At 39.4% G+C, this 12,594-nt stretch overlaps 2 protein-coding genes across 2 annotated transcripts; both read left to right on the forward strand.

Moving 5' to 3' along the window:
- The first annotated feature begins 274 nt into the window (after window positions 1-274).
- On the forward strand, window positions 275-4,836 carry LOC122655294 (protein FAM98B-like). The gene is made up of 4 exons (XM_043849498.1): window positions 275-412; window positions 483-502; window positions 4,415-4,483; window positions 4,608-4,836. Exons 1-4 carry the CDS (start codon window positions 275-277, stop codon window positions 4,834-4,836), a joined length of 456 nt encoding a protein of 151 aa, XP_043705433.1.
- Window positions 4,837-9,852: 5,016 nt separating this feature from the next.
- Window positions 9,853-12,047, forward strand: LOC122655295 (protein FAR1-RELATED SEQUENCE 12-like). The gene is made up of 4 exons (XM_043849499.1): window positions 9,853-10,154; window positions 10,277-10,576; window positions 10,661-11,352; window positions 11,530-12,047. The coding sequence occupies exons 1-4, from the start codon at window positions 9,853-9,855 to the stop codon at window positions 12,045-12,047; spliced, it is 1,812 nt and encodes a 603-aa protein (XP_043705434.1).
- Window positions 12,048-12,594: the final 547 nt, after the last annotated feature.

A 12,594-nucleotide genomic window follows, 5' to 3' on the forward strand; every position in this document is an offset into this window, starting at 1 on the left:
TACTGAGGAGGCCTTCAACTTCGATACCACCTCGAGGATGGGATTTGACTCAGATGTATACAGTGATGGTGAGCCAGTGATTCCTGAGGAGGCCCATAAGGAGGAGGAGGAGGATCTGGATGAGGGATTCCAGCCCGGACTGCATAGGGGAGGTGCTTCTACCTCAGTTGACCCTTCTAGTAGCATGGATATGAGTGATGTCCTGGCTGCCATAGGAAAGTTGGGTACTATTGTGTCCCAGCTGACCACTAACATGGCCTAGCTCAAAACAGACATGGTGCAAGGGTTTGCCAGTATCCAGGGGCAGTTTGCCTGGTATGACAGACGCTTTGAGAGGATGGAGAAGGATATCCACAACATCAATGCCTACTTGTATTATGAAGGCAATGATGAGGAGGAGGACAACAACGATGTGATGGAGGACTAGGCTCCATAGCATCCAGAGTTATCTTTTTATTATATTAGTATTGTTGTTATTTCAGCTTTTCAAATCTCAGCCGATGTAAGAACTTAATATATATGTTCAGATGTAATTTTGTAATTTTTCTTTTGATTTCCCAAGCATGATGTATTTACCTCCAGTGGCGGGTTATTTACGAACAGCTGAAATTATATGAAGCATATATATATATATATATATATATATATATCATATAAAGTCTTTTCCTTTCACTATTGTCCCTATTATTTGCTATTGTTATCGGGTTTCACCCTAGCTAGTCTTCTTCCTAAATTTGCACATAATCCAATTATTCTTTAAAAAGCTTTTAAATCAGACCCTAATTGTGTAGAGTAAATCGGAAGTCTCCGTTAGACTGTGGTTGGTGCAGAGAATCATGCTCTGATACCATGCTGTCACACCCCTATTCCGATAAGGAATATATTACAATAAAGGGTGTGACTACGACGACACACATCATCCCAGAAAGCCACCAGGATCACAGATACAGTGTCCATATGCACAGTCAATAAACTAATATTAAAACATAATAATATCAGAGTGCAAAGAAAGGAAATATAACATTTCACATTGATCAGAATATAAGCGGAAGCATTAGTAATAGCAGTTACAATATGTTCAATCGTCTAGGTGATACATCATAAGTTAACAATTATCCGACTAACCATCATATAACTACTCAAAAATATATATTATAACAGACAATATTTATACAAAGGCGCAAAGCCCCAAAAAAATTAAAAAGAGGGAACAAGTCCCAACATCAATACCCGCCCGTAGGCGCAATCGTCACAAGGACATCCATCGCCGTGCTCCTCAATCACAGCCTCTAGGTCCTTAGCACCAATATCATCATACTTCGAAGTCTGAACCTTGAGTCCAGCAAGATAGACATCACCTGCAACAACATCTAAAAGAGTGTACACAAAGGGGGTTAGCTCCAATGAGCCAGTGAGGGGATGGGGATGCACATACACACAAATATCACAAATAGTCCATGGTGCATAATATTATTAATATATTGCCACCTATCACACAACTCTAAGTCAAAGATGTATGCTATTGCAATAACTCGGGAGACACTATGGGTCCTTCCATTCTTGCCACAGAAAAATGTCAGTTATTACCTTGGGGCCCGTGCCAACTATAGCCTCATACCACCCAAAGGCAGACCCCGATAACCAATGACTACCCCTAGTTTGGCCTCTCACACTCTCCACAATCGCCAGGGGCCCTGGTTACCCAACACCTAAACCCCTGCTGGTAAGGGTCGTAGTATAGCGAACAAAACCTAACCACAGATATACTACATGAATCCTATCGTGTCGAGAGGTATTTCAGATGTATCAACTTCCCATTCCATATAACACTCGGGTACCAACACAACACGGTGTATACAGGTAAGAATGGCATACAATAGAAATTCACATAATCCTGGGGTTCCGATGCCGGTATTTCTAGACACCGTAACCCAATATAATCCACATCATTATCTCATCAATCATGTAAGAATAAAATACAATTATGTTGTCATGCTTGTAATGATGTAAGTAACATGATACATGTATAAATAAAAATAAGCAAGCCCAAGTTGTTGCTGCAATTAAAGAAGATGTGCTTTCTAGGTGTACCTCCATTTCTCTTACTGGGACTTACACCCCTAGAAATCAATTTCTTGTTGATAATTGGGGAACTAATGTGCATTGGATTCCTACTGTTTCGAAGGCATGTTCATGGTTTCGACCTCTTCAGTCTATGTTTGCTTTGCATTGTGATAGTTCTCTATCCCAAGAAAAGGCAACTTATGGAGGGCTAATTTGTGATGCTATGGGTCTCCCATTATTGCTTTTGCAGGTGCGGGTGTAGATAGATCAATCCTTTCTATGGAGTTGTACACTATCTTCCGGGGTATGACTTTATGTATTAAAAAACGTTTCTATGACGTATCCATTCGGTCAGATTCCAAATTGGCTGTGGACTTGCTAAATGGAAAGATTAAAGGTCCTTGGGCATTATAGTGGTTGAAGAGCAAAATCCACAATTTGAGTGCCTCTCTTTCTTCGGTGGAATATAAGTATGTGTGGAGGGAGGAGAATCAACCAGCAGATTATATTGCCTCCTTACCTATAGGTGATGTGGAGACTATTCTCCAACCGGTTGACTTCCCGGAGGAACTTTGTAAATTGGTTAAGGGGGATGCTGATTTCTATATCTACTATCGGTTGAAACTTCCTTATTTTTGGCACTTTGGTTGATACGAGGCCTATCCCGTTTTAGTTAGGGGTCTCCCATTTCCCTCTTTAAGCATATTTTAAAGAGGTTCTAGGTGGCTTCCTATTTTTTTGTATATTTATTTTTTCCTTTTTCTTTTTTTTAATATAATTTACTTATCCAAAAAAAAAAACCCAAACCCACTCAACAATGATTTGCATATCGTTCATAGGGTTTGATAAGGATCGCCTTAGTACACATTCCCTATAGTGTTTAGGTAGCCTAGGGTTACATGAACATAACGTTATAAATTGTAGGTGGGTCCCACAAAGAGTCTCCAAGACCTGTCATTCAGAACAGCATAAAAGAACTCGAACGGAGGCACTCCCAAGGGATCCGTTGTTGAATCCGTTCACAAGAAAAATAAAACCAAAAGGAAAGGGTAAAATGGGCTGAACAGAGTCTCGAACGAAGGAAGGACCTTGGGTCCATTGGTGAATCTGTTCAGGCAATTTTCAGATTTTTAAACCTTAATAGGCTGAATGGACTCTCAAACGAAGGCCCGATGCCTGGGTCGGTTGGTGAATCCATTCAGGGTAAAACCCAATTTTTGAAGGTCTGAGCTTCCCTGATTCATTTCTTTGGGTTCTAAGACCTTAAAGGCTAGGGGAAGGCTGTCCTAAGGTCCCTTAGGTCATGCATCCATGTCCAACTCATTTGCCTCGGAATTTAAATAGAATCATTTTACCATTCTAGGTCTAGGTTAAACTTAGGGCCTTAAGGATGTGAAAACTAATGCCAAAGATACACTAAGGCCTAGTTAGTGTATTTGCTAAGCAAGAACCATAAGAGGCTCAAGGACTTTAACCCCAAGATTTGGTCCTAAGGTTCAAGAGCTCAATCTTTAACCCTACATGAGGAAGGGTCAATAGAGTTTGAAGTGATGAGGGTTAGCTCACACTAGAGTCATTAAGAGCTCAAGGTATACTTTGGGTTTCCAAAGGAAACCCTTGGTCTAACCAAACCCAATAAATGCCATTGATCCCTTTAAGTAGAGAGGAGGGAGAGAGAGATTGAGAGTTCTTACCTAGGCAAAGGTGAGCCAATGATGGCCCCTCCAAGTGGCAAGGCCTCCTCCCCCTTCTTTCTCTCTTCTTCCTTCTTTTCTTCTCTTCTCCTCCTTGCCTCCACGGTTCTTGGGTTGGTTGGGGTAGTAATGGCCAATAAATGGCCCCCAAGTCTTATTTATAGCAAGTGGCCCACTTAGGGCCTGTTTGGGTGGTTCCTTCTAAACAAGTTTCTAATTAAAGATAGGGTTGGGCCTTATGGGCCCACATACAAGGTCCAACAATGTAAGGAAGGTTAAGGGTAGGGTCCACCATGTCCAGGGACCTTTCCATGGTGTCCAAGACACTGGCATGTGGGGCCCACAGTGATAACTCAGCATACACATCAAATAGCTCGAATGGATTCTTGGACGGACTCATCAGTAGTGGGTCCATTCGTGGAACCGTTCCAGTTAAAAAGGTTGAACAACCACAGAAATGTCACCTGACCTTCGTCCGCACTTCAAGGTCATAGAGGGGAGGATGCACAAGTATACCTAAGGTTAGTAACTCGACCGTCACGGTGTGTCAAAGAGCTTCCTCATTTCAATGCTAACCTTGTCGTGAGATGAAGTGTCGATATGGCATGACATAGGGTATGCCTTTAGGTACTCTTTGCTCTTGGGACTTGTACTAGGAGGATAATCGGTGAAATCATCATCGACGAATTTCCCCCACTCCCTGTTGAGGAATCTTTCCTCGACGGGTAAACCTGTGTCATGTCAATGATCTTGTGACTGGGCTTGACAACCATCACGAACAGCTCGCCGGCATACATGGCAGCACCATCTATACATCACAATGATAAAAATAAATAATTAGGATCTCAGGTACGGGTATAATAGTAGTGATGATAGCGGAGGGGCTGGTGGTGGTGGTGGTGGTGGAGGTGGAGGTGGTAGTTACAGTGGTAGAGGCGGTGGTGGTGGTGCTGATGGAGGTGGATGTAGTGGTGGTGGCGATGGAGGTGGTGGAGGTGGCGGTGGAGGTGTTGGAGGTAGTGGTGGAGGAAGTGATGGAGTTGGTGGTTGTGGCTGTCACATCCCAACCCCACCCTAGAGTTTTGATATGACTAGGATGCTTACCAACATCCTAAACTACCCCCAAGATCTCGCTGCAGTGGATGGTGAGCACACAACCAAAAACACGTAGTCCATGATACACGAATTAATTTGCAATATTAGCCACCTAGCAAACAATCTAAGTCACTGGGTAAATGGTATTACAACAACTCGGGCAGCATCACGGATGACTTATCTTATCACCTCAATGTAACCCCAGTCATTGCTTTGGAACCCGCATCGATCATGGCACACGCACACAGACCATCCAGTGGTAGCAGACCCTGATAACCAATGGTCATCCCTGACCTGGCCTCATACAGCTCCTCAGGCACACAGGGGGCCTTGGTTATCCAATACCTGAACCCCTATTGGTAAAGTCGTAGTAAGGGGAACATAACCCTAACCGCAATACTATATGAAACTATCGTGTCGAGAGGTATTCTGGGTGCATCAACGTCCCATACCATCTAGTACCCGGGTACCAGCACGACACGTCGCATGACATGCCAATTATAATACATGATAGCACTAACCATATGATACTATATGATATTATTATATCAAGAGGTATTCTAGGTGCATCAACGTCCCATACCATATATCACTCGGGTACTAGCACGACAAGGCACATGACAGACCAATTATAAAACATGATGAAGGCATTAATAAGCCACATTCGCAACGCATAAACATAAATCAACATTCGCATAATCACAAATGTAGTTGTACAATGCAAGTATGAAGTTATGCATGGAAAATGACATACACATCATAATATAGCACAAAAACATTCCCTAAATAATTCACACCCAAACCCACTCACCTAGGTTTGGGATAGACATGTGTCACTGAGATCCAGTACCTAAGAGGGCCTTATCACTGCATGATGTGAACGTATTCTTTGGTTCACCAATGACTGAGGTTCAAGAGAACTAAAATTGGTGTTCTAGGAATGCGTAAATATCATGTGAGTGAAAGAGTCACTCAACATGGTCTCCACTGCTCGATTGAGGAACATCAAAGGGAGTAAGTCTGTGGATGGTCGAATAAGAATTGAGATCCTGTAACATTTTGTAAATGGTTTTACAAAATATATTTTTACATAAAATGGTATATTATATTTATGTTTTGATTAAATGATTTAATCGTGTTTTGCGGATTCCGATCACACAGATGCTCTGATATGGACATGTACCATGGAATGATGATGGTGTTGTTTAGTGGAGGGTTGGTGCATAATTGTTATGCAGGGGTATTTCTAGGATTTGTTAATTGATAATTAATTTGTTTAATCTTAAATGAGTTTAACGCTATTTTAATTAAAGGCCCATTATAGATTAAAACTTTAATTATTTTATTTCTCTTTTAGATTCTGTTTATTCACTAATTAGAAGCCCACCAGGGTTTTAAGTCAAATAGGAGAGAGAATGCCAGACTCTCACTGGGAGTGTGATCTATTTAAATACACCATAAAGGGGGACGAACATAATAGTTGCTTTGGACGAATTTTCTGCCCCCCTACTGGAAAATTCGCCCCTCTCTCTCTTCTCCCTTGCTCCCTTGCTCTCTTGAGTGGTGAAGTTTGTTAGGGTTTTGGAAACCCTAGGTTCTACTTGATTGGATCCTGTTCTTGGAGAAGAAATTCTGGTTTGGCTTGAGGATCTTCTATTACATGAAAAAGATTCAAGTTAGGGCTTTCTTGAAGTGCTCGTTAGGGGAAGAACCATTGTCTGGAGGAGCAACACTTGAGGCTCTACATATTAGGAGATCTTGATGTTTATTTTATGCATTAAGTTTTAATTAATTATTTACTAACCATGGGATGGGAAAGAAACCCGAATCGATCTCTTTCCGCTACGCATTCGTTTCTCTCTTTCTATGGGATGGAAAAGAGATGTGTTTCTTTTCTTTATTTCCCATAAATTTCATGGGACAAGAAAAGAGATGGTTTGGTAAAATTTTTATACCAAACCCTAATTGGTTTATAATTGGTTTCCCATGGGTAACCATGGAGGTGATCAAAGATTTCAACTTTGATCTTTCCAATTCTTGTGAACCCAAGAGATGATCCCATGACTACACTAACACATGAACTCAAAGATGGACAGAGATTTGAAACAGAAGCTGAGTTTGAATGTTGCCTGCAATCGAAAAGTAAGGGATAAGGAGCATGAGTGAGGTTGGGGTTGCAGGAAAAGGGGTAAGGACTTGGAAATGATGAGTCGAAAATGGGATAGAAGTTGATGAAGGCTATCTTTGGTATAGTTTAAATTTATGTTTATTTGACACATAAATATAAATAGATGTGTTTGGTATGATTTATAAATCAATATAAACATAAATTCATAAACAGCTCTTGAGCTGTTGAGCTGTTTATGATTTATCACCATAAACTATTAATATTTATTTAGCAGGCACCATTCATGAACATGTGCAGAATTATTACTTAAGTAGGGGTAAATCAGCAAAATTAACGAAAATTAGAACAACATGTTTTTTTCTCTCCTACCCCCACCACTCCCCCCACCCTCTTTCAAGTTTCAACATATTAGGGGTGTCAAAACCTAGCTCGAAACGACAAAATCCAGCCGAACCGACCAAAACCAAGGTGAACCTACCTAACCAATATGAGTTTTGGATCATGTTTCGGATTGGGGTTTTCTGAAATCGAAACCAAACCGGGTGTTTGAAGCCAATAAGACATCGAACCGAACTTAAAAAATTGGATTGAAACCAATGTTACCCAGTAAGAAACCAATATCAGCTTGAAATTCATTAAAAATACACTTTTTCTTCACACTTTTAAATATACAAGGCAACCCAAAAACAAACCCATACGAATCCAAAATCAAACCGAAATCAGTGCACCCTTGTTGGATCATGTTTTGGACTTACTCATTCTCACACTGAAACCGACCGATTAACACCCCTAACATATATTATATTATATACATAATATATTCTTCAATTAAGTATACCAAAGCTATTTTTCATTACGTAATCTATATGTCTAGTAGTAACCAAACCATTATTGTTTATAGCCCATAACTTATTATCATTATTGATTATTCATAAATAGGTCAGAATATAAATACAAACTATGCCAAAGAGAGTCGAAGGAAGACGAAGTGGGATCATTATTGGCTCCATTTCTTAGGCTGCTCCATTTCCCCAAGTTCCTCAAATAGGGGGGAACAAAAATGACCACCCTACCCAGTACCCACCACACTACCCGGGTGAGGTCCACCCCACCTCTGTTAGAGGCACTTGGGGAAATGGAGCAGTTAATTTTATTGTGGGTTTTACATTTTTTGGGGTCTGCTGCCCTGTGCCAGGTAGCATTCTTAAAAAAAAAAGGGCGAGTGGTAGCAGCGCTTGAGCACTGCCATTATAAAGTAATGTTAGCAGTGCTCCATCAATCTAAGCAGTTGAACTACCATCATCTAATCTGGAACGTTCATTTTATAAAAGCACATTACCTATTCTTTACCCACATAGCCGGTGAACTTTTCATCTCTTTCAAACACGATTCCCCAAATCTGATTCAGCTTCTTTTCCACACACGATCCCCCAAATCCCTTTCCCTTCCTCTGCTTCACCAAGTATTCATCTTCTTTTCCACACACGATCCCCCAAATCCCTTACCCTTTCTCTGCTTCACCAATCTGAAAACCCTAATGGCATTAGATTTGGAGGAGACATTGCCGTTGTGAGCGCAAGGATCTGCAGTGCGACGAGCCACTCCTCTGCCGGAGTTCCCATCGGAGAGATCCTGCTGTGAACCTCTCTCGCCTTGCCGGTCTATTCCGAGAACCAGAACCATTTTCTGCGAATCTCTCTCAGTCTGCCAGTGAGACCATGCTGCGAACCTCTCTTGCCCTGCAGTGAGATTCGTGAACTCAGTGAGTTTTTTTTTTTTTTTCTTTACCCATTTTGACTATTTTTCCTATTCATACCTTGCATTTCATTATCTCTTTCGACATTCTTGTTAGCGATTGACTGATTTATTCTTGTTAGAGATCTTCTGATTGTATTAGTTTTCTTATTCTTTTTCTATAATTTATTCAGTTGTTCTTGGAGTCTGCTCATAAACCCTGTTTTGTGGCTTCATAGTCATTCCTATTAACTATTCTATGGCTCCATATTACCATCTTTGCATAAAGGATCTCTTTTCCATTCTTCATCTTTCTTGCTGGAGTTTCAATCCCCTCTTCGTTTGGGTTATGTAAATTTTCAATACCCTAGCATTTCATTGTCTAGACAATGAGATGTAGCATATAGTAAGTTGACCAATTCTTTCAGATAAGATTAAGAAAATCTGATCCTCAGAGATACAAAGAAGACATCCTCTTAAAAAACATGTTTAAACATTTAAATAAGTCTCTTTTTTTCACCATCCAAAGCATGCCATTGTAGAGAATTTTTCATCTTCTTTATGCACCATTTGATATGGGCTTGCCTTAATCTTCCTAAATCCTTTGATAAAAACCCACTATGTTCTGTGGATGGTTGCATTGGGACAATCTTTGTTGGTTTATATGGACATTTTGGATGATGGTATTAGGTAAGTAGCCCATCTAAGACTGCAACTCTTGCTGCATCTAAGCAAACCTGACAAAACCCAACAGAAGGAAACAATAGAGAAACAGAAGCACTCGTTTCCATGATTTAAATTCTTATTTTTCATGTCAATGAGGTCACAGTTTTTTTTCTTTTTTTCTTTTTTCCATGATGAAATTCAGGTTAGAAATGTAGTTCATTTCCTGAGATTGTTTTATTTGAATATTTATAGCTTAGTTGTTGTAGTTTTTTATTTGTAGTTGACCTTACAGTTCTTATTCTGCTGTTAATTAGGGTATATTAGTTTAAACTGTGTTGGAAAATAAGGAGTTTCTATTGTAAAACTTAGTAGTTCAACGTTATATTTTTTTTTCTGAAAATATGTTCTTCTCTTCATGTTTTTACAAATGGTAACATGCACATTGCAGGATAAGTACTTTGTAGTGTTGAAATGGACACTGATCAGTTAGAAGGTTTATATAATGCATTTATTGAGGGTGAAAACAATATAATGGATCAAAATGAAACTGGTTCTAGTGATGTATTTAATGATGAGATGGATAGTGATAGCACCTCAAGTCAAGAAGAAAATGATAGTCATAATGGTAATATTAGTATGGAAGATGAAGAAAACAATTCTTTCCAAAGTAATGAGAGTGACTCTTACACCACATCTTCTGAGAATGATTTAGTTGATGAGTTTAATGAGGAAGAATGCTTGGAGGATTTGGGTTTGGATGAAACAGTTCACAAGTGAGAAGTATCATTAATGATTTGGAGCCTTTTGTTGGTATGCAATTTCAGGTTGATGATGAAGCATATAACCATTATAACAAATATGCAAAGGAGATGGGTTTTTCAATCTGAAAATATAGGACGTTGCACTCAAGAGTTGATAATCATGCCATATCAAGATACTATGTATATTCAAATCAAGGTGAAAAATCTTTAAATGACAAAAGGGGGCGAATGGATTACAAGCCTCGTGCAATAAAGAAAACTAATTGTAAGGCTTTAATGAGGATCAAGTTCAATAATGGGGTGTGGACAGTGGATATGTATGAAAAGGAGCACAATCACCCATTAGTGGATAAGAATGAGTCATTTAGACTTAGATCACACAAGAAAAATGATAGAAGTACAACTGAACTTATACAACGGCTCCGTAAGTACGGGTTAAGATAATCCCAAATAGTGACAGCTCTAAAAGAATATGTTGGTGGAACGCAACATGCTGGTGTAAGTGATGATTTATGTAGGAATCTGTTGAGGTCCGAGAGAAGGAATTGTGTAGGGGTTGATTGTCAACAAGCAATCAACTACTTAGACAACAAGAGGACCTCAGATGCAGGATTCTTTTATGCAGTCCGTGTTAACGAGGGCCAACAGTTAACAGGGATTTTTTGGGTGGATAGTCGTGCTCGAAAACAGTATAAGAATTTTGGTGACGTAATTGTGTTTGACACAACTTACAAAAAAAATAAGTATAAGTTCCCATTTGCTCCTTTCACTGGTGTTAATCACCACATGCAATCTACATTGTTTGGTTGTGGTCTAATAGCCGATGAGACGAAAGAATCTTTTATATGGTTATTTAAAACATGGCTTCAAGCTATGCTTAATATCCACCCGAAGGCGATCTTGACAGATGAAGACCCGGGAATAATGAAAGCAATTAAGCAAGTTTTTCCATTGACTGGCCATCGACTTTGTGGATGGCAATTGGAGAAGCATAGGATCAATCACATGAGGCCACTGTACAAGAGATATCCGGACTTGAAGGCAGTGTATAGAAGTTGTATTAATGATTCTAAGACACCCTTTGACTTTGAGGAGATATGGGATAATATGATACAAAGATATAATTTGGAGGATCATAAGTGGCTTAAGAAGCACTTTAGAATATGCCAACATTGGGTGCCTTGTTATTATATTGACATCTTTTTTGCTGGTATGAGTATGGCACAAAGAGGAGAGTCAATCAATAACTACTTCAAGGGCTTTTTTACACCATCAGCCCCCATCAATGAATTTGTAACATAATATGAAGAGACTATTAAAAAACGATGAGATGAAGAAGCCAAGGCAGATATCACTTGCATTACCTCAACCCCATCTTGTTCGACAGGTCATAAAATCGAGCATCAAGCAAGTAATGTTTATACGAAAAAGGTGTTCAAGGTTTTCTCAGTAGAGTGGTTTGCATGTTTTGGTCTTGAGGCAAGTCAATGCGATGATAAAATCACTGTTATGAGGTACAAGGTTTGTTCAAGAGATGGGGATCGAGAGATACATGTGAACTATGTGTTGGATAACCAAGAGGATGAAATCACTATTTGTGACTGTAAGATGTTTGAGCAGAAAGGGATACTTTGCAAGCATATCCTTAAGATTTATGTGATAACGGACAGATCCCAAATTCCTCATCATTATATTATGCTTAGATGGATCAAAGGTGCCCGTTATATTGAGTCTGGACTTGACGAAGGCTCATCTAAACGACAACCCCAACAACCTGTGTGGATTCTTCATGACATTGCCCACCGGTTAGCAAGTGAAGGATCTCTATCTCAAGAGAGGTATAATGTTGCTCATAGAGTGTTGAATGATGGTCTACAAGAGGTGTTGAGATTGCAAGCAATTTGACTGACAATTTTGTTCCACAAGGGGGTCAACGTGTATCTGGTCGATTACAACCTTCTATTAACCGAGGGAGACAGAGGACATCTTATTTTAGGCCAGAACTCGAGAGAAGGGTTTACCATTATTCGTTTTACAATAGTACAAGGCACAATGTCATGAGATGTCCTATGGTAATGGTGTGTTTTGATTGAAATTGATTTTATAATTGAATGTTGTTGTTTATTAAGTATAGAGTGTATCTTATTTATATAATATCTTTTATAGGTGAATGCGCGCCTACTGGAGATACCAATAGGCAATAATTGTGTTTGCCGATGCAATTAGATTTAAATGGTAATATATTTTTTTTGGATAATATGTTTTGTTTATATATATATATATTTATCTTAGTAGCATAACAATCAATTGTTTGTGTTGCAGAACTTCCAAGTATTGAATGAGAGTACTATGATCCACTACTTGGTTGAATGGTAGTACATTGTTAATCATCTTTTCTAGATTTTGATAGAGGTGGAGCTCCCCTTGAATAAAAGTACTCATTTTTTCTTTG

The sequence above is a fragment of the Telopea speciosissima genome, chromosome 3 (assembly GCF_018873765.1).
Source record: "Telopea speciosissima isolate NSW1024214 ecotype Mountain lineage chromosome 3, Tspe_v1, whole genome shotgun sequence".
NCBI lineage: Eukaryota > Viridiplantae > Streptophyta > Magnoliopsida > Proteales > Proteaceae > Telopea > Telopea speciosissima.